Genomic DNA, 27,040 nt, shown 5'->3' on the forward strand with positions numbered 1-27,040 from the left:
GAAAAATTATAGGTATTTGCTAACAAATAATGACATAAAATTACTATAGTAAATATAATCTATGGATCACTTTTAATATGTTCTATGCAAATAAAATAACATAGAGTGGATATTGTAGAGAACATTCAGGATTATCTAGTTCAACCCTCTACTTTATACATAATAATAATCCTATGCCAGCAAAATGTAACATCTAGCAGGAAGACTTTGAGTATTAGCCCGGCAAAGGAAGATATGTCTTTTTGATTGGAAGTCTGTTTAAGTTCAAGGAGGTTGGTCACTAGGCTGACTTCAGGACAATGAATTTTTCTGCTCCAGCAATACCTGAAGATATCTACTGAAGGTCAAAGGTTTGTAATTAGCATTGATGAAGGATAGACCTGAAGTCTGATGTTCTATAATAATTCATATTTGTGTAGTTCTTCTAAGGTTTCCAAACATTTTGTTTAAATAACCCTGTAAATTAGGGAGTGGAAAATTATTAATTCCATTTTGCAGATGGGAGTTACCAGAGGCCCCAAGAGTTTGTGCCTATCCCCAGGTCATGCTACTTTCAAAGGTTAGACCTAGGATTCCAGTGAAAGTTTTCTGACTCCACTATACCATACTCCCTATCTGAATGTTTTATTCATTTTTATCATTACCGGTCTCTTCATCTTTGTCATTCTTTTCTTTTTCTGTGGTACTAAGGAATGTGATTATAGGCTGTGCCTTGAATATATCATTTTTGGTGGGGTGGTGGGGGGAGGAGGTAGGGACTTATATTCAAACCAGTGCAGCAAATTCGGGAAGAAGCAAAATGCTTGACTTTAATTTTTATGGCTATAATAAAGCAATTTAAAAATTGTACAAATAGGCAGTCATATGCATTTGGCTTTTTTTATACTTAAGATACCTGATTCAGTTCAACCAAAATTTATTAAACTACCCATTAGGGACAAGCTATTTTATTAGGATTTCCTTGATGTTGGGGAACCTCCTCTTGCCAGCACAGATGAACAGCTATTCTGCATCTTGATAGTCTTAGAAGATTGCCCAGGATACCAAGAAGTTAAGTGACTTGGTCACAATCATACAGCCACTATTTTCCAGAGGCAGGGCTTAATACTGAGGTCTTACAGACCCAGAACTGTGTTCTTCATCCAGTATACTACTCCTGCCTCTCAGTTTCTGGAAATAGAAACACAAAAATTAAAAGGTACTTTCCATTAAAGGGACTTGATTCTGTCCTGGAACACGTATAGAGATGACTAAGTACAAAAAGATTTGGGATTGAGTGGTGAAATAGAAGGGGCAGGGTGAAGAAAGTGGAGAGAAATAAAGGTTGTATGGTAAAGCAAAGCCATATTGCAATTTGAAGTACCTTATTTCTGTAGTCTCTTTTGTGTTACATATGTAAACAAAAGAATGGGGGGAAATCCCATCTTCCCTGAATATATGAAGTAATGTTTCTTCTGCACTACCTAATGTTGACAGTTTCTTTTTGATTAAGCTTCATAAATATGGCAAGCTCCTTTATGTAAATAAGATAGTGGGCTACTCGCTGCTTCTTTTCCCCTTTATTTTTCAATTATACGGTATGATTTTCAAAGTCTGACTTTACTTTTGCCAAGTGTGTGAATTGCTTTCTGGCTATATATATAGTTCTATATAAATGTAAACATAGCCACCCCGGAAAAGGAATAGGCATATTCCTTCTGACCCCATTGTCTGTTAGACAGGCATATTCTCATATAAATATTTTAACTCCCATTATCTTTGCCACTGCTCACATTTAAAAATGCTTCCACAGAGTTTTGCCCTCAAACTTCTCCATTTGCCTCTTTTGGCTGCATTGTCCTTGTCGATTTCATTTTGTCTGTTGCCTACATTCTTATTTCCCTTATAATCTAAGTTCTTTCTTTGTGTCACATTTCAAGAAATTATAACATCACCTATAAAAAAGATTTCACTCCTACATCTTGAGGTTGAAAGGGAACATTGCAATTGGAGCAATGCAAAGCTATTTATTTCGATTTTGTCTCTTGTTTTACATTGTTTGCTAGGAGGTGCGTCAGTGACTCGAATTAATTATAATTACGGAAGAGACATCTCCTGATTGAGCAAATAGAGTAGTAAGGCCATTTTTTTTGCCAAGGCTAGCTAATTAAATTCTAACTTTGGATAAGCTGGATGTGCATGAAAGATTAATTTTAAGAGGTTTTTATGACTTACTAAATAATGATTCAGTAAATTTTGTGCATTATATCATTAGAGAACATTGAGTCTTAAAGTGACATAACAGTTAGTCATGAACCTACTGTATGGCAATAGATGGTAGGGAATTTTATTGTTAAAAATTAAGGGTATGCAGTTGCACAATTTTTAAAATGTGAATTGACATTTTAAAATTTTCTATTATGCAGTTAAACTAAACCAATGTGAGACACAAATACATCATAGGCAACTGAATTATTTCCTTCAATATTTATACAGTTTTATATTCTCAAAATACTTCAATATCCTTGAACTAAATTGTCCTTGGGGTAGTTAGAAAATTGTACCAAATTTTCCATATAATTTAGGAGGGTGTTAATGGCTCTACTGTAACCTTTTCAAGAGATAGATCATCTAGTAATGGAGCCAAGTATACATTCTCCATTGGACTTTCATTAAAAAGTTGATATTAAATCTTTAAAAGACTCATTGTATTGTAAGAATTGATAGAGTTTAAAACATGTAACTCTTCTTTATGGTTTAAAAATCCTATTTTTACCTTTAAAACATATTGATTTTATTATATAAAATGATTTAATGATGAAAGAGGTCCCAAAACCTCTGCTGCAGGATGGGACTTAGTTCATCCAGATTACTTTTCTCTGATGCTACCATTATTGAATAGAATCTATTGTTTATATAATTAAATGCAAAGCCTTATGTAACATTAATGATCTAATTTAATCCCACAGTGACTATGAAAATGTATATCTGTGAACTTCTCTTCTTGTTGAAAGACAATGTAATATATTGGTAGAACAGTGGTCTTAGAGCTGAAAAACCTGGAATCAAGCTCCAGCTTTGAATGCAGAGCTGTGTGACTCTGGTCAAGTCCCATTTCTTCTCTTGTCCTTTATTTTGTCCTTTGTAAAATGGAGACAATTGTTGTATCATCTATCTTACAGGGCTGATATGATAAGATTGCTTTATAAAACTTAACATGCAGAAAGGCATTATTATTGTTATTTTTATTATAGTTGATAGCATAGCATATGTATAAAATTGAGCCTTTATATCTACTATAAATTCTAATCTGTAGCCCTATGTGACTTGGAGTCAGAACACGTTGGTTTAAATTCTGTTTTTGCCCGTTAGTAGCAGTGTGACCATAGACAAGTCATGTAGCTTATTGAAACACAGTTTCCTTATCTATGAAATAAAATAACAGTATTTATAAAAACAGCCACCACCTCTTTCACATATGGGGTTGTTGTAAATGAGATAAGGAATATTAAAGTGTAACATAACAATACAGTGCTTTGGATATATAAATGTAAGCTGGATTTAAGGAAATATCTTTATATCTTTCATCCAAAAATCTGCCCAATTATTGCAACTGCTATAAGTAACACATTAATGATTAACATTTACATTGTTACTGGTGCTAAGGGTATATGTTTCTATATGCTAATGCCATTCTATTTGGGCAGTTAACTGCACCATTATTGCTTATTTTTTTCCCATTGTATTGAAGCAAATAAAATCTTAGTTTGTACAAATTTAAATCGATTTTATTGACTAATGCAGATACCTGTCAACATTTCATATTTCCAGAGGCCCTTTCAAATTAGTCATGAAATTGTAGACTGTTAGGACCTTATAATAGAGTTTATAATGTTAGTGCCAATAAGGGACATTAGAACATAGAGTGCTTTAGCTAAAGGAAACTTAAAATATAAGAAACGTAGATTATCAGAATTGCTGGTACCTTGGAATAAATAATGTTAGACCATAGAATATTAAATATTAGAGAGCTGTAATGTTTTCTTACACCTTATATCTGGACTTCCATACCTCTCACATATTCTGTGATCTAATGGCACTGGATGTTCTCTCTTGTCTCTGGGCATTTTCTCTGGAGTGTTCTCCCTTCTTGTCTCTGCCTCCATCCTTCCCTGGCTTTTTTCAGGTTCTAGCCAAAATCCCACCTTCAACTGGAGGCCTTTCCCAGTCTCAATTCCAAAGCTTTTTCTTTGTTACTTATTTGTTATTAATCCTGAATGTAGGTGTTTGTATCCCTTCTCAAACCCCACCCACCCACCCACCTCCCCTTTAAATTGTGAGTTCCAGAAAGAAAGGCAGGGATTATCTTTTATCTCCTTTGTATCCCTAGCATTTACCACTTCATTTGGCATGCACTAGGTACAGCTAGGTGGTACAGTAGGTAGAAGGCCAGGCCTGAAGTCAGGAAAACTTACCTTCCTGAGTTCAAATCTGATCTAGATACTTACTAGTTATATCACCCTGGGACAAGTCACTTAACCCTGTTTACCCCAGTTTCCTCATCTGTAAAAAGATCTGGAGATGGAAATGGCAGATCACTTCAGTATCTTTGTCAAGAAAACTTTAAACTCCCAAGAGCTGGAGAAGGAAATGGCAAATCACTTCAGTATCTTTGCCAAGAAAATCATGCCTTGTCTAAATGGGGTCATGAAGAGTTGGCCACAACTGAACAGTTGCTTAATAAATGCTTATTGACTGACCGTGCTAAACCTTGGGAATGCAGTCCCACAGTTTTATTTATGCAGCAAGTAATTTTAAAGTTCCTTCTCCTTACAGATCCTTTTCCCGAGTGTTGTATGGGATACAGAAGAAATGAGAGGCTTTCTTCCCTCAAAAAATCTTAAAATTGAAAAGTATAAAATGCTCAAGTAGCATAGAATCATAGAAATTTAGACCTTGAATATCTTAGAGATCACCTGGCCTCATTTTTGAGTATAGCTGAAGAAACTGGGTCTCAGGTTAAACATTTTGTCCAAGTTCACAAAACAGAAGCTGTATTTAAATCCAGGTCTTTTAACTTTCAAGACCAGTATTCTTTTACTATATGCCACATTGTCTCCACAAAGTGCTTTCTTTCATGACAACCCAGTGAACTAGTCCCACATGTATAGTGATTCCCACTTTATATTTAGGGAAAATGAGATTCCAAGAGGGGAAATGATTTATTTATGGTAACCCAGTAAATTATTCTATTGTTATGTTGGTGGATCTACGGAAATATTGGTGTTAAGGAGATGGGTTTATTACCTCTGTAAGAAGGGGAACTGAGATTATTTTTTATAGATTAGAGAACCATGATAGATTTGTGACACTGTCACTTTGTGTTCTGTGTCAGGATTTACATGGTATCAAGTAAGGAAGGGGCAGTTCTGACTGTAAATACATATAACCACTCCATGTCATGCCATGGTACACAGTCACTGTGTAAGCCCTCATAGTAGTGACACTTCAGCTTAATAAACTGAAATATAATTCTTATTTATATAACAAGTATCCTAAAGGTATATTGAGATCAGAAATTGACCTTCTTAAAGGAAGAATGACAGCTGGTGATATTCTTAATGATAAAAGCTTAATGGAACCAAGGTAGGTGATTCCTAGAAAATTAATGAGATATTTTGTCAATTTCATTCTAGACTTAACTTGTCAGAATCTATACTGTCCAGTGACAAGCTGTAAGAATATTTTTGACAAATTAACTTTAGTACAGGTGACAGATCAGGAAAATGTTAATTTCACAGCCTTTAATCCTCTCAGATTTATTGGGGGTTATTAAGGCAACTCCATGTAGTAAGGCCCCTGGCCTTGAATAGATTTTCCATCGGATTTTATACAAAATCTAATAGTAAGTCTGATAGTACCATTTTGATTGTGGAAAATCATACTTTGTCTTTTGGGTCAGTAGCTGCAGCTAAGAAGTTTCTATACCATAACAATACTAATGGTTATATTTCTGTAGCACTTTAAGTTTTGCAGTGCTTGTTGCTCACAACAACCTTGAGAGGTAAATGAAATAAGTGTTATTGGTTCCATTTTATAGATGTCTCCTTAGAGTAGACATTACATTTGGATTTTTTAAAAAATGCTTTCAGCTCCTTTCTCTGTGACTTAGGGTAATCTTGTAAGACTTACTTAACCTTTGAGCCTTAGTTTCCATATCTATCAAATGGGGATATCTTAATTTTTATTGCATTTTTTTCGTGGGGTTTAGGATCAACTGAGCTAATACATAATATGTGTAAAGAACGATATAGATATCAGGTATTTCCCAGATTCTTTGACAAAACCTAATATTCTGTTTTGTTTTGTTTTGTTGGGCAATGAGGGTTAAGTGACTTGCCCAGGGTCACACAGCCAGTGTCAAGTGTCTGAGGCTGGATTTGAACTCAGATCCTTCGGAATCCAAGGCCAGTGCTTTATCCACTGCACCACCTAGCTGCCTCAAAACCTAATATTCCGAATGGAATATTTTCTGTATGTATTCACTTCATTTCTCTTATCTTACTACTTTAGAAGATCTTTATACTTTAGGATTTCATTGGTATGGGTGTGCTTGCCACCACATCTGGAGATTGCTTATGACTTAGTAGATGCCTTCTTAAATTGCTGTGGACAAAAATAATTATTCTTTGGTAGACAGCACTTTGGTGATGAAATTTACCATACCTAGGGGCAGCTAGGTGGCGCAGTGGATAAAGCACCTGCCCTGAATTCAGGAGGACCTGAGTTCAAATCCGATCTCAGACACTTGACACTTACTAGCTGTGTGACCCTGGGCAAGTCACTTAACCCCCATTGCCCCGCAAAAAAAAAAAAAAAAGAAAGAAATTCACCATACCTAGCTAGGTTAGTGCCTCCTTGCCAGACATATTAGTCCCTTGGCTCACACATGAAGCCTTTCTAGCTTAGTCTAGGACTTGTCAAGAGCTTTGCACACTTCTGGCAGAACCTTTGAGAACCTATCTATACATACTACAATGGAACATTTCTGTTTAGTTTAAAATTATGACTTTTAATAAAATAATGAAGCATAATACTTCTTTGAATTAATTCCATTCATCATTATCAAAGTAGTGACAATTTGAGATGCCTGCAGGTTTCTAGTCATTGGTTGTTAAAGGGTAGGCCACTGATTCACAAGGCTTAGGTTGGTTTCTTTATGGTAATACAATTCAATTCAATTAACATTTATTAAGTGTGTCTGTGCAATGTACTGTTTCAAGTACCTGGGAGAATAGTGGAGTTGGGAGATGAGAGATAAAAAAAAATTAAATCCAGTCTTGACTCTCAAGGAGTGTATAGTCTGGAAAGGTGAGATAAAGCATTCACACTGGTACTGTAATGTAAAGCAGACTGTAGTAAATATAAAAGAGAGCCCATTTAGAGTTATTTTTAGAAGTTCTATTGTGTAGAGAGAATTCACTTCTAGATGGGAGCCATGGGGAAGGCTTCGTGGATAATATGGCAGTTGAACTTGAACTCAGACAATGGTTAGGATTCCAGTAGGCAAAATTGGGCAACAAGGCATTTAAGGTACAAAGGATGGTGTGAATACAAACAATAAAAGAGGATCTGTGTTGAAAACTATCTCTATATGTAACTAGAAAATAATATAATACTTTTATTTTAAAAAAAAAAAGGGATCTGTTCAGAAAACAGTAATAGTGTTGGCAGCTGTCCATGGTCAGCTAGGTGGCACAATGGATAGAGCTCAAGACCTGAGTTCAAATGGGACCATAGACACTTACTAGCTGTGTGACACTTGATAAGTTACATAACCTCTATTTGTTTCAGTTTCCTCATCTGTAAAATGAGATTAATAATAGTACCTACCTGCCAGGCTTGTTGTGAGGATAAAATGGGATAATAATTGTAAAGCACACAGCACAATGTCACTTAGTAAGCACTATAAAAATGCTGTCTATTAGGAGTTACTTTAGCAGATTTAGGGACAGCTTACTAGCTGTGTGACCGTGGGCAAGACATTTAACCCTGATTGCCTCAAACATCCAGGGCTATCTCCAGTCATCCTGATGTATGTCTTGCCACTGGACCCAGATGACTCTGGAGGAGAGAGTGAGGCTGGTGATTTTGCACAGCCTCCATCACTTAAATCCAATTCGTTGCAAATCATGACATCACGCCCCAATGTCATGGTTCTCTTCGAGAACGAAGGACAAACAACAACTAGTACTTCGACAGAATTATAGAAGGCACAAAAAGAACTCCTGTGTTGGTTTGAATGTAGACTTTTTCCCCAAAATGTGATTTCTTTGGAAGGAAAAAAATATATACACTAAAATGAAATCAAATGAAGGCCATTTTTGGGTTTTAGATAAAATTTAGGGGAGAAGTACAGCCTATATTCAGATGAATATGGTAGCTAACCCTCCACAGAATTCCTGCTTTCATGTGTCATTGTAACATGGAGACAATGCTAGCATCTCAAAGAATTTATTAGCAGAGTACAAACTGGTGAATTCTATCATGATGGAAAAGCATTGGCTCTCTTCTCAGCAACATATTGTGCCTGTTTTTTGAGGACTATCCTAGTTAATTAAACATAGAGACTTCACACCAGTAAGCTGACCACTAGATGATGGACTCTGTCCATAGCAAGTCATGAAACAAAGGAAAATACAGAATGACCCTCAACTCCATGCAACATCCTTCTGATTCTTTAATCACATTGGCCAGAGCTGTACAAAGTAGGAGACTGAGAATCACAGATTTTGCACTCCCTCTGATTTTATTATTTTAACTGTTGGTGCTATAAATGTGAAATCTTTTTTCAGTGACCATTATTAGAATAACTGAAATGCATTGTTATTGAAATCCTCACTATAAATGAAATGAGAAGACAAAAGGAAGGTACAGGTAAATGGAAGGATGGTCCATGGATTCTTTTGAGAGAGACAAAAGAGGTTGACAGAATTAGTTTTATTTATTTATTACCAAGCCACATTTCCTGGAACACTAGGTTATCTTTTATTGCTTTGTTTATAATGGACATGCAAAAAATTCACCATGAAGTTAATTGAAGCTTTGCAGCTTATACTCTAATAACAAAGAATGAGGAGATAGAGAAGGTTCTACAAAGAACACAAAAGATGGAAAAATAAAGCTTTGCAGTAGACTAAATTAAGTTGGATCATCCAAGAGCATTTAAGGATGAAACTGAAAGACGTATATCAAATAGACAAAAGAAAGGATCTACCAAGATGTATATTACATTTCTTTTTCCATCAGTGGCAATGGAACCATAGAATTTAGTCTTTAAAATCACAAACCTTAATGTTTCTTTTATGTAATGTAATGTAAAAATCACACTGAAGAAAACAAAGATAGGAAGGGCATCTGGGTCAGACCAAATACACAAAGAAGAGATCACTGCTGCAAGTAACATAATTTTGAGGGTTTGTAAGGATTGATTCTTAAGAAAAAGGAAAGATGGCCAAACACCTAGAAAGGATAATGAATGTTACTTCTACCCCCAAAAAATGGTGACCAGGAGAACATCAGTGACTAGTAGAGAAAATGAGGAGTCATGAACAAGGCTATAAACCTGGAGACTGGAAGGGATGATGACGTTCTTGGCAGAAATAAAGAAGGTCAGATGCAGGGTGGGTCTTGGGAAAGATAATGAATTCTCTTTTGGACGGATTAAGTTTGAAGTGTCTGTAGGATATCCATCTTGAAAATGGCAAGAGATTGGGGCAGCTAGGTGGTGCAGTGGATAGAGCACCGGCCCTGGAGTCAGGAATACCTGAGTTCAAATCCGGCCTCAGACACTTAACACTTACTAGCTGTGTGACCCTGGGCAAGTCACTTAACCCCAATTGCCTCACTAAAAAAAAAAAAAGAAAAGAAAAGAAAATGGCAAGAGATGATGTGGGATTATAGCTCAGGAGACAATATTTGGATATATAGATTTGAGAATTAACTTCATAGGGATGATAAACCCTTGAAACTTACTATCACCAGGTGGATATAGCAAAGAAGAGAAGAGGGCCCAGGGACAGAGCCTTGAGGTACAACTACAGCAAAGACATATGATATGAATGATACACCAGCAAAGGAGATTAAGGATTGATGTGTGGAGTTAAAAACCACAAGATTTGGCAATGGTATGGATATGTGGGCTAAGGAAATGTGAGAAATCAAAGATATTGCCAGCAGACCCGAGAGAGTAGAAGAAGAATAGTGTCCTTGAAAGACAGAAGTTTGGAAGAAGGATTTTTTTTTATGGGAAAAGATGCATTTTGTTTTGGATCACTCAGTAAACATTTATTAAACACTATGTGCTATATGCTGTGATAAGTGCTGGTATACAAAGAAAGGCAAAAATATAGTCCCTTTCCTCAAGGAGTTCACATTCTAATGAGTGAGATGACATGCAGGTAACTGTGTGTATACAAGCTACAATCGGTGTAATGGAAACTAATCTCGGGAAAGGCACTAGAGTCAGACAGACCAGGGAAGAACTTTTACAGAAGGTGAGATTTGAGTTAAGTCTTGAAGGGGCAGAGGTGAAGAAGGAGCACATTGGCACATTCAGGGTGTGGGAGACAGCCAAGGCAAAGGCATAGAGAGGAAGGAGGTGGAATGTCAAGTATGAGGAACAGCAAGAAGATCAGTGGTACTAGGTCACAGTATATGTGGAGGGGAGGAAAATAGAAGAAGACTGGGAAGGTATGAAGAGGCTTCCTTATGAGAAACTTTAAATGCCAGTGGGATTTATATTTTGTGCTGGAGATAATGGGGGATCACTGAAGTTGATTCAGTGTAGGGAGACAGGGAGTGACATGATCACCCCTGCTCTTCAGGAAAATTGCTTTGGAGGTTGACTGGAGGACCAGTTGAAGACGAGAGACCTGAAGAAGGGAAACCAAATGGAAGTCTATTGCAACAGTTTAGGCAAGAGGTGATGAAGGCCTGTACTAGACTGGTGGCTGTGTGAGTAGAGAGAAGAGGACTGTACATTCCCTGAATGTTATAACAACAGAGATAACTTGTTGCACAGCCTTCTGAATCTTAATATCAAATTAGGCATAAAATAGACTCTGTGCTTGCCACTGTTTTAGAGGATGTCTATACTGATGATTCCCATTCATGAGGGCTTTGCAGATGCTCTTGCTTGCAGATAACACTATGTGACATTGCAAAGTTCCCTGAATGAAGTTTGAGTTAAGTTTCCAAAACAGAAAAAACAAGTGTATGAAAAATCAATCAGCAAGGATTTCTTGAACACCTATCTGGTGCTGGGCACTATACTGTCTAGGGGATGCCTAGGCAGACATGAAATAGTCTCTGTCCTTAAGGAGCTTAGATTCTTTTAGGGTAAATAACAAGTACCTATATAAATAAAAATTTGAAAACATACAAAATAAATGACAGGTAATTTCAGGGCTTTAGTAACTGTATGGTGGGGGATGAGGAGGCAAATCATGAAAGCCTTCATTTTGGAAATGGCACATTTGAAAAAAATCTGAGACTATAGAAGTGAAGGTCAGTGCATTCCACTTATGAGTGACAATCTGTGCCAAGACAAAGAGATGAGAGAGGAAATGTCAGTTGTCTAGATTGTGAGAGGCATTTCGATGGATAGCCTATAGAGCTGCTATGGTGTTGTTCAGTCCTTTCAGTTGTGTCTGACTCTTTGTGATCCCATTTGGGCTTTTCTTGGCAAAAATGCTGAAGTTGTTTGCCATTTACTTTTCCAGCTTATTTTAAAGATGAGGAAACTGAGGCAAACCGGGTTAAGTGACTTGCCCATGGTCACATAGATAATAAGTATCTGAGGTCAAATTTGAACTTGGGTCCTCCTGACTCCAGACCTGGAACTCTTAACCACTGTACCATCTCAGTAACCATAGAACTGCTATGCCAGCATGTATATTTATTGCATAGACATTTTGCAGATGGACAAAAAACTGGACCTTGAAGTGAACAGAAGGAAAAAGGAAGGAAGAGCCCTGGACTTTGATTCACATAGACTGAATTCAGATCATATAGCTCATTACTTAAATGACCTTGGGCACCCTTTCTGGGTGTTAATTTTATCTTCTATAAAGTGAAAGGATTGCATTAGATGATAGCCCCTGAAGATGCTCTAGCCCTAAAACTATGCTCTTCCTGTGGTAGCTAACATGATTGCATTCTACTGTGCCACCTTGATCTTTGACTATATTTCTTCTCATAAGGAAATTGACCATCTTCAGGTGACTGGAAGCCTCAAAATAACCTTCACAGACATTTGCATCATCACAGCCTCTGGATTCAGTGATAGGTTTATTCCTATCTTGAAATTGCACATAATGATTGCCCTATGCCACTGTGACTAATGTAATAGTCCTGCCTGCTTCTTGTCTCTTTAATTGCAGAAGCTGAGCAGCCTGTCCTCTGTTTCTTTCATTTGACAGAACAATTGCACACTTAGCAATAGCTTTAAGCGATTTATTTTATTATTGGCAAACCTCAATGTTAAGCAGCACTGTTGTTGCACCTTCTACCTTCTATCAGTAATATGGAAAATTCATACTATTTTAGAATTTAGAGCCAGAAGGAACTTTAGAATGTAGAGTTAGAGTTAGAAAATATCTAAGAACATAGAAACAACTCCATAGTTTCTGCCATATTGGCAAAGAAGCTGTTGTCATTGTTGTCATTGTCATTGTTGTTGAGTCATTTTGTGTCTGACCCCATTTGGGGTTTTCTGGGCAAAGATACTAGAATGGTTTGCCAATTCCTTTACCTGCTCATTTTACAGATGTGGAAACTGAGGCAGAAAGGCCAAGGGTCACACAGCTAGTAAGTTTCCGAAGCCAGATTTGAACTCAAGAAAATGAGTCTTCCTGGGGCAGCTAGGTGGTGCAGTGGAGAGCACCGGCCCTGGATTCAGGAGTACCTGGGTTCAAATCCGGCCTCAGACACTTAACACTTACTAGCTGTGTGACCCTGGGCGAGTCACTTAACCCCAATTGCCTCACTAAAAAGAAAGAAAGAAAGAAAATGAGTCTTCCTGACCTCAGGCCCAATACTCTGTCCACTTTACCACCCAGCTGTCCCCTTGGCAAAGAAGACGAGAGACAAAAATGGTTTATGTTAAAGGGATTGTGGGAAGAGAAGAACAGAAATGAACTTTCCCTAGAGCTATGGATTAATTTAAATGTTCTAGAAAATACTCCAGAATTTATATATATATATATAAACATGTATGTATGTATATGACTACAGGCATATACATACATACACACTAAAGTCAATAAATTGTGCATACCCTGACCCAGAGGTAACACTACTAGGCACAAAATCTAAGGCATTCTAAGACAGGTGCCATGTATACAAAAATACTGGCTGCAGTCTAAACCACCCCCCACCCCACTTTTTGGGTAGCAAAGACCTGAAAAAAATTTGAGTGTACTTTATTTGGTAATGAGAGCAAATTGTGTGTGTATGGAATGGAATGTTACTGAATTATAAGAAATGATGAGTATGAAGAATTCAGAGAAACCTGAGAAGACTTGTGTACATTGATACAGAGTAAAGTAAGTAGAACCTGGAGAATGTTTTAGAGCATTGAAAAACAAAACTCTGGTCAGTGCAGTATCCAGTCTTGGTTTCAGAGGATTTATGGTATAGATTTTTTTTTTTTAACCTTTCAGCAGGACAATAGTAGATTAAAAATACACAGTGCAAGCAATTTCAGACATCATGGCTTGTGTGATGATTTGTTTTGATTACTTGTACTTGATATAAGGGATAGTTGTATTGGTAGAAAGGGAGTCTTTGGGAAGAAACAGTAATATGAGAGAGAGAGAGGGAGGAAGAATATCAATAAAATATTTTTTAAAGACTAGAATATGAAAAGGCAAAGCTGGAAGGAACCTTAGACCATACTTATGTCTAAATCATTTCTCCTGCTTTTGCAAGAAGTTCATTGCCTGGCCCACTGTTATGGTCTCCTGATTTCATGCCTGAGGACTTTAATCCATCATGCACTTCTTCTCAAACTTTGCTCTTCTATTTGGAGACTTCAGTATATAAACACTGTGGCATCCTGGTTCATCACCCTCCTGAACTTGCCTAACTTCTTTCATTCCATTTCACACACACCAGGATCTGTCATACATTTCATCTCCCCATCACTCCTGATTGTTTCTCCACCATGATCCAAGAGTGAAATCTTGCTTTTGACTACAACCTCTTATCCTTCAACTTTTCCTTTTACCTCATGTCTCCTAATCCTATTCATCCTAACAAAGTGTTTGTGATACAGGCTTGATTTTTCTTTGTATTCTACAACCTGTTGGCCTTTCTCATTTATTACTGTTGAACCATGTTTTCCAATGTATTTTTCTGCCATCCTCTTTGCCATTCTTTGCATTAAAGTTGTTGATTATAAAAACATATGTTGATTTAAATTGAAAGGATTTATTGAATTATTCATAGAATTTATCTCCTTGTCCTTTGCCATAGATGCTGGTGCATCAGCTATAATTATTTCATGGAGGTCTTTTTGCAAATGTTTATCATGAGTACTACACTGTGAAATAATCATAGTTTATGAAATGGTTTGTAATTGCTATTGGAGACAGAATAAAAATAACTCCTCCAACTTGCTTATCTGAATCCAAAAAGAACCTGTGAGCTATTCTTCCATTTAGGTACAATTTACTTTCCCTTCTGGTTTTATGTATATCAGCATTGATAGTGATATAATTCAATTCTTTCAGTAGTATGTCCAATTATTGGTTATTGGATGATGCTTTTACATTTAGAGTAGCAACAGATGAGTTAATGTTTGTAGAGTGAGTAAAAATTGTCATTTTAATTCTCGATTCCTTTTTTCTGTTCTTCTGTCACCATCACTATGGAAGTAGAAGTCGAATAGAAGAGTAAAGGTTCTCTTGTTTTTTCTTATGTCATGTAAACTTCCAATTAATTGTAACTTGTTTTTAAAACATTCCTAGTAACAACAACAACAACAAAAAAAAACCAACCCAGTAAAATAAGCTTCCAGTTTGCTTCTGAGTTCCCTTCTGATCACTCTTTCTACTATGTAATTTTGAGGGATTTTGGTTTTGTTGTGTTTTTATATAGTCATAGTTTGTATACTGCAGACTCAGACACTTGAAACTCACTAGCTGTGTGACCTCGGGCAAGTCATTTAACCCCCAATGCCCAGCAAAAACAAAACAAAACAAAACAAAAATGAATCAGAACTCTCAGATAAATAAAAGAATTCTGGAGATTCCTCAGAGATAAAAAACCAATACAACAAAACTCTATAAGGGTTCAAAAGAGAAATAAAAATGTAGAAGAAAGTGTTAGGAATTAAGTTAGGTAGGAAATCAGAACTCTGAATCTAAAAGTTAAAAATACAAAGCATTGTTTTAAGTTTAAAATAATTTAAAAGGCATAATATATAGTATCAGCAAAGAAGTAGAGGCTCTGATTGGAGAACAGAATTGGAACATAAAATACAAAAGTTGTAGAAAATTTCACAGAAGAGGAAAAAAGACAACAGCTTTAAAAGAACACATGAATCCTGTAAAAGCCAAAGCAACTGAGTTTGAAGACAGGGTACCCAGAGATAACTTAAGGATTCTGAACTGCAAAAAATAAAAAATAAAGCATACGTACACACACACACACACACACACACACACACACACACACACACACACACAAATTGCCTAGAACTTTTAAATTCTAGAGACATTATGACATAATGGATAGGGAGGAAGACATGCATTAAACTATTATCTCAGACACTAGCTATGTGACACAAGGCAAACTGCTTAACCTTCTCTGTCTCAGTTTTCTAGTCTATAAAGTCAAGGGATTGGACTAAATGGCTTATTAGGTCCTTTACACTTATAGACGTATGATACTGCTAATACAAACAAGGAACTGATCTTGTGAAGGCACAGGTCACCACCAGACAAGAAACCCTCTTTTGAAACTACATGTAGTAGTTAAATGAATGAATATTAATGCAAAAATTATAAATAGAATATTACCAAAAAGATTACAACAATTTATCACCAGGATAATAATACACTATGAGCAGTTGGGATTTATACCAGGAATGCAGGGCTGGTTCAATATTAGGAAAATTATTAACATTATCGACCACATCAATAACAAAACTAACTGAAATCCTATGATTACCTCAATAGATGCAGAGAAAGCTTTTGACAAAATATAGTACTCATTCCTATTAAAAACACCAGAGAGTATAGGAATAAATGGAGCTTTCTTTAAGATGATAAATAGTATCTATCTAAAACCATCAGCAAGCATTATATGTAATGGGAATAACCTAGATGTGAGAAAATTGGAACTAATGCACTGTTGGTGGACTTGTGAACTGATCCATCCATTCTGGAGAGCAATTTGGAACTTCACCCAAAAGGCTTTAAATCTGTGCATACCCATTGATCCAGCAATACCACTACTAGGTCTATATCCCAAAGAGATCATAAAAAAGGGAAAAGGACCTGCATGCATGTACAAAAATATTTATAACTACTCTTTTTGTGGTGGCAAAGAATTGAAATTGAGGGGATGCCCATCAATTGGGGGATGGCCAAACAAGTTGTGGTATGTGAATGTAATGGAATACTATTGTGCTATAAGAAATGATGAGCAGGTAAATTTCAGAAAAACCTGGAAAGACTTAAATGAATTGATGCTGAGGGAAATGAGCAGAACCAGGAGAACATTATATATAGTATCAACAACATTGTGTGATGATACGTGATATACATAGCTCTTCTCAGCAATACAGTGATCCAAGACACTTTTTTTTTTTTTTTTAGTGAGGCAATTGGGGTTATGTGACTTGCCCAGGGTCACACAGCTAGTAAGTGTTAAGTGTCTGAGGCCGGATTTGAACTCAGGTATTTCTGACTTCAAGGTCGGTACTCTATCCACTGGGCCATCTAGCTGCCCCCAAGACACTTCTAAAAGACTCATGATGGAAAATGCTCTCCACATCCAGAAAAAGAACTGTGGAATCTAAATATAGACCGACGCATACTATATTCGCTTATATTGTTCCTTTTTTCTTGTGTTTATTTTTCCTTTTGTTCTGATTCTTCTCTTACAACATGACTAATGTAGAAATATGTTTAACATGATTGTAATGTATAACCTATTAGATTGCTTGCTGACTTTGGGAAGGAGGAGTAAAAGGAGGGAGAAAAATTTGAAATTCAGAATTTTATGAACATCATTGTTAAAACTATCTTTACATGTAATTCAAAAAAATAAAATACTATTTTTTAAAAAAAGAAACTACATGTAGTGGTTAAATTTTACAATTTCACTGGTAAATAAGTTTTGCAAGGAACCAGGAAATAGATTTTCAGCTGCAAAGAAACATCAATTTGGATAATGTAGGGTTTGTTGTTTGTTTGTTTTTTTAACCATGAGAAATGGAAATGAAGGGAATGGCATATTCAAAAATGTTTGTATACACACAAAATAATAATAATAAATTTTTAAAAGTTACAGCTTAAGCTCAAATTAATATCCTTCAGAGTTTCTCAATCAATGAAAACAATGAACCTTCAATGGAAGAGAGGCAGGATTGAGAAAAAGGAACAAGATAGGGTGAGCTTCAAGATAACATAGTGCATGGAAGAAGAATAGCCCAGTTATTCTCACAGCTACTATGACAAAAGATTCAGAAAGAAATCCTAGGAGAAGCCACAGCTAATGCCAACTTCTTTTCACAAAGAGATACCTAGAAGTCTATGGGGACTAGAAAAGACTGACCCTAGGGCAAATCTCACTGAATCCTTCCAACTAGCGGACCAAGCAAGCCTACAACTTAAAGCTGTATACCAAGGTATAAGAGAAACAGGATCTTAGACCGGGAAACTAGCCAAGAATAGAAGACGCTTTGTTGCTGTGACCTGAAAATTGAGTCAACCTTTAGGTCTTGGATTGTACTCTGTAGCTCTGGTTGTCCTCTGGATTAAACCACCAATCACCAAGGTACAGAACTCTGTCTAGCTACTTCTGAGATCCTTGAAGAACAGCATCTCATTTTACACAGACAATATAGAACAATAAGAAAGAGGACCCTACCATTATTTCCAGAAGTGCACAGTGCCTGGCCCCAACACAAAGTTCTAGTTCATTTAAAAGAAAAAAAAAAGCCTAAAAAAATGAGTAAGGGGAGGGGGGAGGGATAAAGAAATATTATGCAGCCATTGACATGCAAGACACAAACTCAGAAAACAATAATATCATCCTCATCATATATAAGCAATGCCTCAAAGAAAATCACAGATTTCCCACAAGTTTTACTGAAATTCCTAGAGGAAAAGAACCTGATATAGGCATGCTCTTGAATTGGAGAATTCAAAATAGAGTAGAAGGAAAGGAAAATAAAGAGAAGGGCAAATTAAAGGAAAACATCCAAAAAAATTAAAATAAGAGAATTAAACAAGGGAAATCCAGGGAAGTAAGATTTTGAACTCTATCCTTACCAGAGCCAATCAGGGAGAAAGAAGGGTAAGAAGAGAATTAGATCCAGGTAAATTAAAAAGGTAAAAAGGAGTACAGTGAGTACAGTTGCGGAGAATTTGTGAGAATAGACTAGCACAAATGATTGGTATAAACTAATAACTAATTATAGTGACAAAAATAATAATAAGCAAGCTAATCATGATTACAAAAGTACTGACTTAAAAGAAAAAAGGAGAATTATAGCAACACACACAAAATAAGTGGAGGAAAACACATTCTTAACAATGATAAACATAAATGTGGATGGATTAAATAATCCAGTCAAGTGAAAGAGAGTTCAGAGTATATGAGAAGAAAACCCATCAAGGTTATTTTTACAAGAAATTAAAAAAAAAAAGATACATAAAGGGAAAAGAAAAAATACATAGTTTTGAAGATATAAACAGAATGCCATTGAGAAAAGGGAGGAGAATTATATAATGGCTGATGTATAGGGATTTTAGGAACCAATAATGTTAATCAGAAATGAACCAAATACTATTGATGTGGTCTAAATTGGGCAAAGTAAAGTAAGACGGTAGCCTTTTTACTCCTAGAATAAGGATACATGAACCGGGTTTTTGTTCGTTTTTAATTATTTTTTTCCCAATGAATAAACATTTATTTTTTCTCCCCAGATCCCTTTCCCATTCTCCATTGAAAAAGAAGGAAAAACAAAACCCTCATACCAAATACATATAGTCAATGAAAACAAAATCCTACATTGGCCACACCCAGAAATTTATCTCATTCTGCATCGTATCCACAGCCTCTCTGTGAGGAGGTGGGTGGTTTTCTTGCTCATCAGTCCTCTAGACTCATGGTTGGTCCTTGCATTGCTAAGAGTTTTTCAGTCTTTCAAAGTTGTTCATTTTGACAGTGTTCTTGTCATAAATTTCACCTTTCTAAATGCAACCAGATCTTGCTAGCTTTCTGAGCTCTCATTCAAGTGCCAATTCATATTGAGTTTTTAGTGCAGAATTTTAAAAATCAACTAACCATTTCTTCCCCTTTTTGCACTTATGAATTACTTTTTCAGCCCAATTGTAGGCCTTTATATTTATCCTTATTCTGTTTCATCTCATTCAATTCTAGCAAAGAGGAAAAAGGATATAGTGACTATTTAAAATATGTGTACTAATGATCCAGTAAAATTGCTTTATGTGCATATGCCACAATTTTATTTGGGTATTCCTCAATTTTTTGACATATAGGTTGTTTGTGGGTTTCTAACTGCTCTACTTTTTAGTTCTGCCTATATGTAAATATTTCCTTTAAAAGACTCTGTGTGTGTGTGTGTGTGTGTGTATTAAGTTATATTCAGCATGAGTATATTTTAGCCTGTGATGTAAAAAACAGATACTTTTTGATAGTGACTGAAAACTGGTATTGGGAGTCATTGTTATGTGGTTCTTGACTTTGGCAAATATATCTAATGTGGTATCTTTTGTCCACAGGGTCACGTAGGGACCACTGCAACCAAAAAAATTGATGTCTACCTCCCACTGCACACAAGCCAAGACAGACTGCTACCAATGACAGTTGTGACCATAGCACATGCCAAGGTGCATGACCTAATCGGCCTAATCTGCTGGCAGTATACAAGTGAAGGACGAGAACCCAAACTCAAGTAATTCACTTTCTTTTCTTCTTCCCTTCCCTTTCCAGCTTTCTTCTGATCAGTCTCTGAAGAGCCAGAGAAGTATTTGTAAGCACAGGCAGCTTGGTAATTATGCAAGTCACTTAGTTTTCCAAGGCTCAGTTTTGTTCTCTGTAAGAGGAAGAGAATAATAATACTGGCATGATCTACCTTCCAGAGCAGCCATGAAGAAAGTACTTTATAAACCTTAAAATACTATAGAAATAGGTGCTGTCATTATTATGTATTACAAATGAACTTTGTTGTGAGGTCTCTGCACTCATCAAGATTTCATTAAATAAGAAAATATCTATAAAATATATGATGAACTGTAAAATACTATACATATATAGATATGAGCTACTTATTTTCATTTCATCAAACATTTATCATATGTTTTCTGTGTGTAAGACTGAGATATTTAAGTATTTTCACAGCATTCAAGAAGTTTTGCAGTCTAGGAGAAAGGATAAGACATAGCTGTCAATAACTCATTCCCAAGCCTCCTAACTGCTCCTTTCTATTGAGTTTTTCTTTAATTTCTTTGTGTGATTCTATTCCCAGGGTACAGGTGTTCTAAGATGAAGTGAGGAGGCAGTATGGTACAATAGAAAGAGGCCTGGGTTTGGAGTTGGAGGACCCTTTGAATCCTAGCCTTGTCACTTAGCAGTTTTGTGATTTGAAGCATATTACCTAACTTCTCTGGCCCTTAGTTTCCTCATCTGTAAAATCAGGAACTCAGACTAGATAATCTCTTTGTTTCCTTCCAGTTCTGTGGACTTTGGCATAAAATAGGGGAAAAATCATTAAGGCAGGAAGAAAACTAAAGCACTGTGGGGCAAGGGGAGAGGGAGAGAAAGAGGCGGGTAGCGTGCAATTAATGGATAGAGGGTTGGACTTGATTTAAAAATAGCTATAAGTAGTTTTGTGAATGTGAGGAAAATATTGTGTGAACCTTAAACTACCATGAAAGTATAAATGTGGGAAGGGGGCATTGGAGGAGGAAAAGGAACAGAGATCTGTTAAACACCTGCTAGGTGCCAGGCTCTATGCTGAGCACTTTACAAATATTTCAATTGTACCTCACAACTACCCTGAGAAGAAGATGCTGTTATTATTCCTAATTTACATTTGAGGAAATTGAGTCAAACAGAGGTTCAGTGGCCAGGGTCACACAGCTAGGAGGTGTCAGAGACTGGGTTTGAATTCTGAACTTCCTGACTCTAGGCCCAGTGTTTTATTAACTACTCTGCCTAGCTACATATTATGGTGATTATCAATATAGTTTTTGTTGTTGTTATCCTTATCTGAAGAGGATCATAAATCAAGAGCTAGAAGGGATCTCAGAAGCCATTTCAGTGTCAGTTTTGCAGATGAAGAAGTAAATTCTATGACATGGTACTTAAAGAATGGGTAGACTCTCTACAGACAGAGATAGGGGTGAGGGTAGAGGAGAGTCATTCCAGATGTCAAGAGTGGGAGCAAACTAGAAAAGCTTACAAAAAGGAGCTGGACATATAAGGTTAGGCAGTAGTAATAATTTGTCCAGAGTTTAGACAGAGCAAAGGTATATAACACATGGAATTTAGTTCTTAATATCATAGTGCTAAAGCTGAACCAGTCCTTAGAGATGATCTATTCCATGCCCTACTCTACCCCACCTCTCTTTCTCTCTCCCTCCCCGCTCCCCCCCCCCAAGGGGTGAGTAAATTGAAGCCTGGAGAGGCGAAATTATTTGCCTGACATTATAAAGGTTCTGACAGTGGTTTTTTCCACTACATTATATAGATATTCCAAAAGATATTTGAATTCATCTTTTCAGCTCCCGCCTTTATTGATACAGCTTATGCCACCACCATGCTTTCTCATTCTGTTTAATTCATTCACGTTTTATCTTTAAACCTCTATAGAAATTAATAAAAACCATGCTTAGAGCCTTTTAGTTATTTTAGTGCCTTAGGGCTACCAATGTATATTGTCTTACATTTTTACTACATTGTTCTTTTATTTCAAAGGAAAGAGATATGATAGTCATAGTTGGAATAGACCTTAGACTTGAATTCAACCTGCTCATTTTATTATGATAAGTATTATCCATGCCTTTTGTTTTTACATCACAGTCATTTCCAGATATACCTGGCCACATACTTGAGCACTTCTAAACTAAAGCCAAATCAACTCAGATAATCTCATCATTCTTCACTCTGGCTCCCCCACCTCCCTCCTGAAAAGAGCTAATTGCTGATTTTTATGGAAGTGAAAATTCAAGTCCACCTTTGGTGAAGTGACTTGCCAGAGGTCAAACTCAATTTGAACCCATCTCCTGCCTCCAGGGCTCTTTCAACTTTTCTTGCTCCCTCCTTTAATGCTCCTTAAATAGTTACTTTTTACATTAACTTCTTATATAAACAGTTTTCCTTATAATTTTCATAACCTCTCTCACTTCATTTCATCAGGACTCTTAATTTTTATGGAATACTTATATTTTCAAGTGTTGAAGAATAAGTCTCAAATTACATAAAATAGTTTTTGATGTTTGTAAAACACCTACTTAATGACAGACTATTTCAAGTGTTTGGTAGTAGCATTTATTGGGTGACCTTTAATTGTCTTTAGCTTTTGTTGCTTAGTGACAGTAGCTTTTGGGGTTTTTTCCCCCTGTTCAATGGTTTATTTTTTTTCTTAATTTTAATTTTTATTTAGAATTTCCCCCAAGTTACATGTAAGAAAAGAACACAAATTTTTTTCACATTGATTTTTCAAATCTTTGTAGTCTAAATTTTCTTCCTCACTCCCTCCCCCCTCAACCCCCCCACGCAATCAAGCAATTCAACATATTATACATGTGCAGTTATGCAAAACATCTTCACATTAGCCAAGTTGTAAAAGAAAATAGACAAAATAACTTTAGAAAGAGGAACTAACAAATAAAATTATACTTCAATCTGTATTCAAATACTATTAGTTCTTCCTCTGTTGATAGTTTGCATTTTTTATACGTCCTTCTGATAGAATTGTTCTCATCGTTTCTTTCAGAGTTACTATTGCTAACTGTATTAGCCTCCATCCTATTCCCTCCCCTTGATATTTACTCTATTTTCTATCTTCCTTCACCCTATCCCTCCTCAAAAGTATTTTGCTTTTTACTGCCCCCTCCCCCAATCTGCCCTCCCTTCCTTTGCCTGTCCCCCACTTTTCCCCTTCCCCTCCCACTTTCTCTCAGGGCACAATATATTACTATAACCACTTGAGTGTGTATGTTATTCCCTCTTTGAGCCAATTCTGATGAAAGTAAGGCTCACTCACTCCCCTACTCCTTCCCCATCTTCCCTTCCACTCCATAAGGTTTTTCTTGTTTCTTTTATGTGAGCTACTTTACCCCCTTCTACCTCTCCCTTTCCTTTTCTTCCAGTGCCTTCCTCTTACCCCTTAACTTTATTTTAAAGATGTCATTCTGAGTCAGCTAGGTGACACAGTGGATCCAGGAGGCCCAGAGCCCAAATCCAGCCCCAAACATAAGCCACCCCACCCTGCCTGCCCCACAAAAAACAAGGATAAACAAAAAATAAATGCTTTACAGATATCATCCCTTCATATTCATTTCACACCTGTGCCCTCTGTCTAAATATATTCCTTTCCAGGTATCTTAATTTTAAAAACTATAGCATAGAGGGCATGTGGAATATAACAATTTGTTTTTAACCAAAATATTATACACATTTTTAAAAAGTTTCCTACTTAAACCTTCATGAATAGTTTGGGGTTTATTGAATACCTACTATGCATTCAGAGTACTGCATCAAATGTGGAGATACAGAAAGACAAAGACTCTCATGCTCTTTTTTTTTTTTTTTTTGGCTTTTGGTGATGCAATTGGGGTTAAGTGACTTGCCCACGGTCACACAGCTAGTAAGTGTCAAGTGTCTGAAGCCGGATTTGAACTCAGGTCCTCCTGAATCCAGGGCCGGTGCTCTATCCACTGCGCCACCTAGCTGCCCCAAGGACTCTCATTCTCAAGAGCATAAAGTCAAATATTACAAAATTCTTATGAATCTTAGGAAGTTAGAGCTAGAAGAGATCTTTTTTTTTTTTTTTTTGCGGGGCAATGGGGGTTAAGTGACTTGCCCACGGTCACACAGCTAGTAAGTGTCAAGTGTCTGAGGCCGGATTTGAACTCAGGTACTCCTGAATCCAGGGCCGGTGCTTTATCCACTGTGCCATCTAGCTGCCCCTAGAAAAGATCTTATACAATGCTAAAACAAGGGACCTATTATAACATAACAATTGTTAGAACAATAGAATCTCAGATTTAGAAGACACCTAAGATCTGAGGTGGTCTAAGCCTAATATGAAGCTGAAATCTTGTTTACACAGTTCCACAAGTGGTCATCCAACTTTTGTTTGAAGTCTACCAATAACGGAGAATCCAGTACTTCTGGAGGCATCTCATGCTAATTTAAAAGTAGATCTTAGAAAATTTTTCCTTATACTTCTTATGTTCTTTGGGCTTGATGGGACATTAGGTAACATCTAGCCTTCATTCATTATAGAAATAAGGAATCTTAGGGGCAGCTAGGTGGTGCAGTAGATAGAGCACCAGCCCTGGATTCAGGAGTACCTGAGTTCAAATCTGGCCTCAGACCCTTAACACTTACTAGCTGTGTGACCCTGGGCAAGTCACTTAACCCCAACTGCCTCACTAAAAAAAAAAGAAAGAAAGAAGGAATCTTGCTCAGAAAGGAGAAATAACTATTCAGAGATTATTCAGCTATTTAGTTTAGGACTTTATACTTGGCAGGAATGTCATACATGTTGAATTGGATTTATGTCAAGACTGTGACAAGAACCCAGGACTCTGGACTGCAAAGCCAGTGGCCTTCCCACTCTCTGTTGGTGTTAGCTTTGGGTTTTGATTGATTGTAGATGAAGGAGGGAATAGTTAGAAAAGGGCCCTGTTTGATTAATTGAAATTTGTCGGTGTTTGTATAAAATTTTCAAGAAATAAGTGCTTTACACAATATGTGTATATCTGATCCTCCTGAAAATACTGTGAGCTTTGTATTTGAAATAATATCCTCATATTTCATAGATGAACAAGATTTCATAGAACTGAAGATTTTAACATAGGTCTGTTATTCTTCACTACTTTATACTGTCTCTCCCCCAAATCAGTCCCTGTAAGGTTACCCTCTAATTCAGATTTGCTTTTAATTACTAAGAACCCTTTGAGTATACTAGATATACTATAGCCCTTTGAAATTGGTTTCTGCTGTTGTGTATCAATGGATTTTTCTTTGCCAAAAGTAACAATACTCCTGTGGGGCCTCCCTTCTCTAGCATAGTATTGTGGAACACCTTTGACAATACTGTTGGGGTTTAATCCCGTTGGGACTTTTCTTTATTTGGTGCTTTCCAACCCTTTAGATCTGTGGATGACACATTCTGATGTGGTCAAATTGCTGGTTGAATTAGTGAGTTCCCTATAGTATTTTAGTGTGTGTGTGTCAAGAAATATGTCTAGCTAAGATGTAGCCAGCTGGTACAGAAGATAGAGTGCTAGTTCTGGATTCTGAAAGACCTGAGTCTAAATCAGACATAGATCTCTCCTAGCTGTGTGACCCTGGACAAGTCATTTAATCTTCCTGCCTCAGTTTCCCCAAATGTAAATTGGGGATAATAGTAGCACTTACCTTCCAGGGTTGTTGTGAAGATCAAATGAGATAATATTTGTAAAGCTCCTAGAGCACATTGCCTGGCACAGGGTAGATGCTTAATAAATCCTTTCTCTCTTTCTTGCTTCCTTCCTTCCATCCCTCCCTAGAAGGCACTTTAAGACACAGTATATTAGGAGATAAAACATTAGACCTGTTAGGGACTTTAAAGAACCTCTTTTACCACATCTTGCTAAAAGGGGGAAGCAAGCTACCTAAAATCATATAGCTAATTTGTAGATTAGCCAAAATTCAGCTCCCTATCTACTATTTTTTTCAACTCTATGTAACAGTACAACTTATAGAGTCACTACCTTAGTAAAAACTCTTTTTTGAATCATTTAAGATTGTGGACAGCTAAGATACCCTATTGCATGTATGGTCCTTGTGTTTAAAGAACTACAGTTGGGGTAGGGAATAGGATTTTGATAGTGGCTACATTTTATTTTTAATTTGATACCAGTTTTTCGTAAATGCAACCAAGATATCTTGTCTTACTTAGTATGTGAGTGGCCATATTCTTTCACTGTGGGACAGGGTAACATCATGGACAGAATGAATGAATGCATGTTTCTTAGCTATGTTTAAATCAGCAGTTGCAGCAGTAATGATGGTAATGATGATAGGAGTGAATATTTATATAGCACTTTATATTTTCCAAAGTGCTTTATATTTTGCAAAGTGCTTTATATCCAACATCTCATTTGACAACACATCTAATTTTTTTTGTTTTGTTTTTGTTTTTCTAATTTTTTTTTTAACTTCATACCCTCTGCCCTCCACTGCCTCCACATAGCAGTTCTTAGTATGTCAGGGGCCCTGGGAAGAATGAAAAACAGAAGTGTGAGGAACAGTAGCCTCAGAAGAAGAGAAGTGTGTGTGTGTGTGTGTGTGTGTGTGTGTGTGTGTGTGTGTCACAGACAGACAGACAGAAACAGAGAGACAGAGATATGGGAGAAAGAAGTAGGATATGAAATAAAGGAGCTGAAAGTGCAGATAACCTTGATTAGATCAAGCTATCCCAGCAGGAAGGGCTTTCCCCAGTGTCTCCTGAGTCCCCAGTTGGGCAGTCACTTGTCTTTTCTAGGCCTCTGTTTGAAAGAGGACTTTAGATTCAATACCCTCT

General features: G+C 36.7%; 1 protein-coding gene across 7 annotated transcripts in view; it reads left to right on the forward strand.

Moving 5' to 3' along the window:
* Window positions 1–27,040, forward strand: part of MAPKAP1 (MAPK associated protein 1) — a 327,671-nt gene that overhangs the window by 144,573 nt on the left and 156,058 nt on the right. For all 7 annotated transcript variants that reach the window (XM_043986958.1, XM_043986955.1, XM_043986957.1 and 4 more), the window contains one exon: window positions 20,022–20,194. In XM_043986958.1, coding sequence (XP_043842893.1) covers window positions 20,022–20,194 — 173 coding nt within the window. The remainder of the gene's footprint in view (window positions 1–20,021; window positions 20,195–27,040) is intronic.

This window comes from Dromiciops gliroides, chromosome 2, assembly GCF_019393635.1.
Source record: "Dromiciops gliroides isolate mDroGli1 chromosome 2, mDroGli1.pri, whole genome shotgun sequence".
NCBI classification, from domain to species: Eukaryota; Metazoa; Chordata; class Mammalia; order Microbiotheria; family Microbiotheriidae; genus Dromiciops; species Dromiciops gliroides.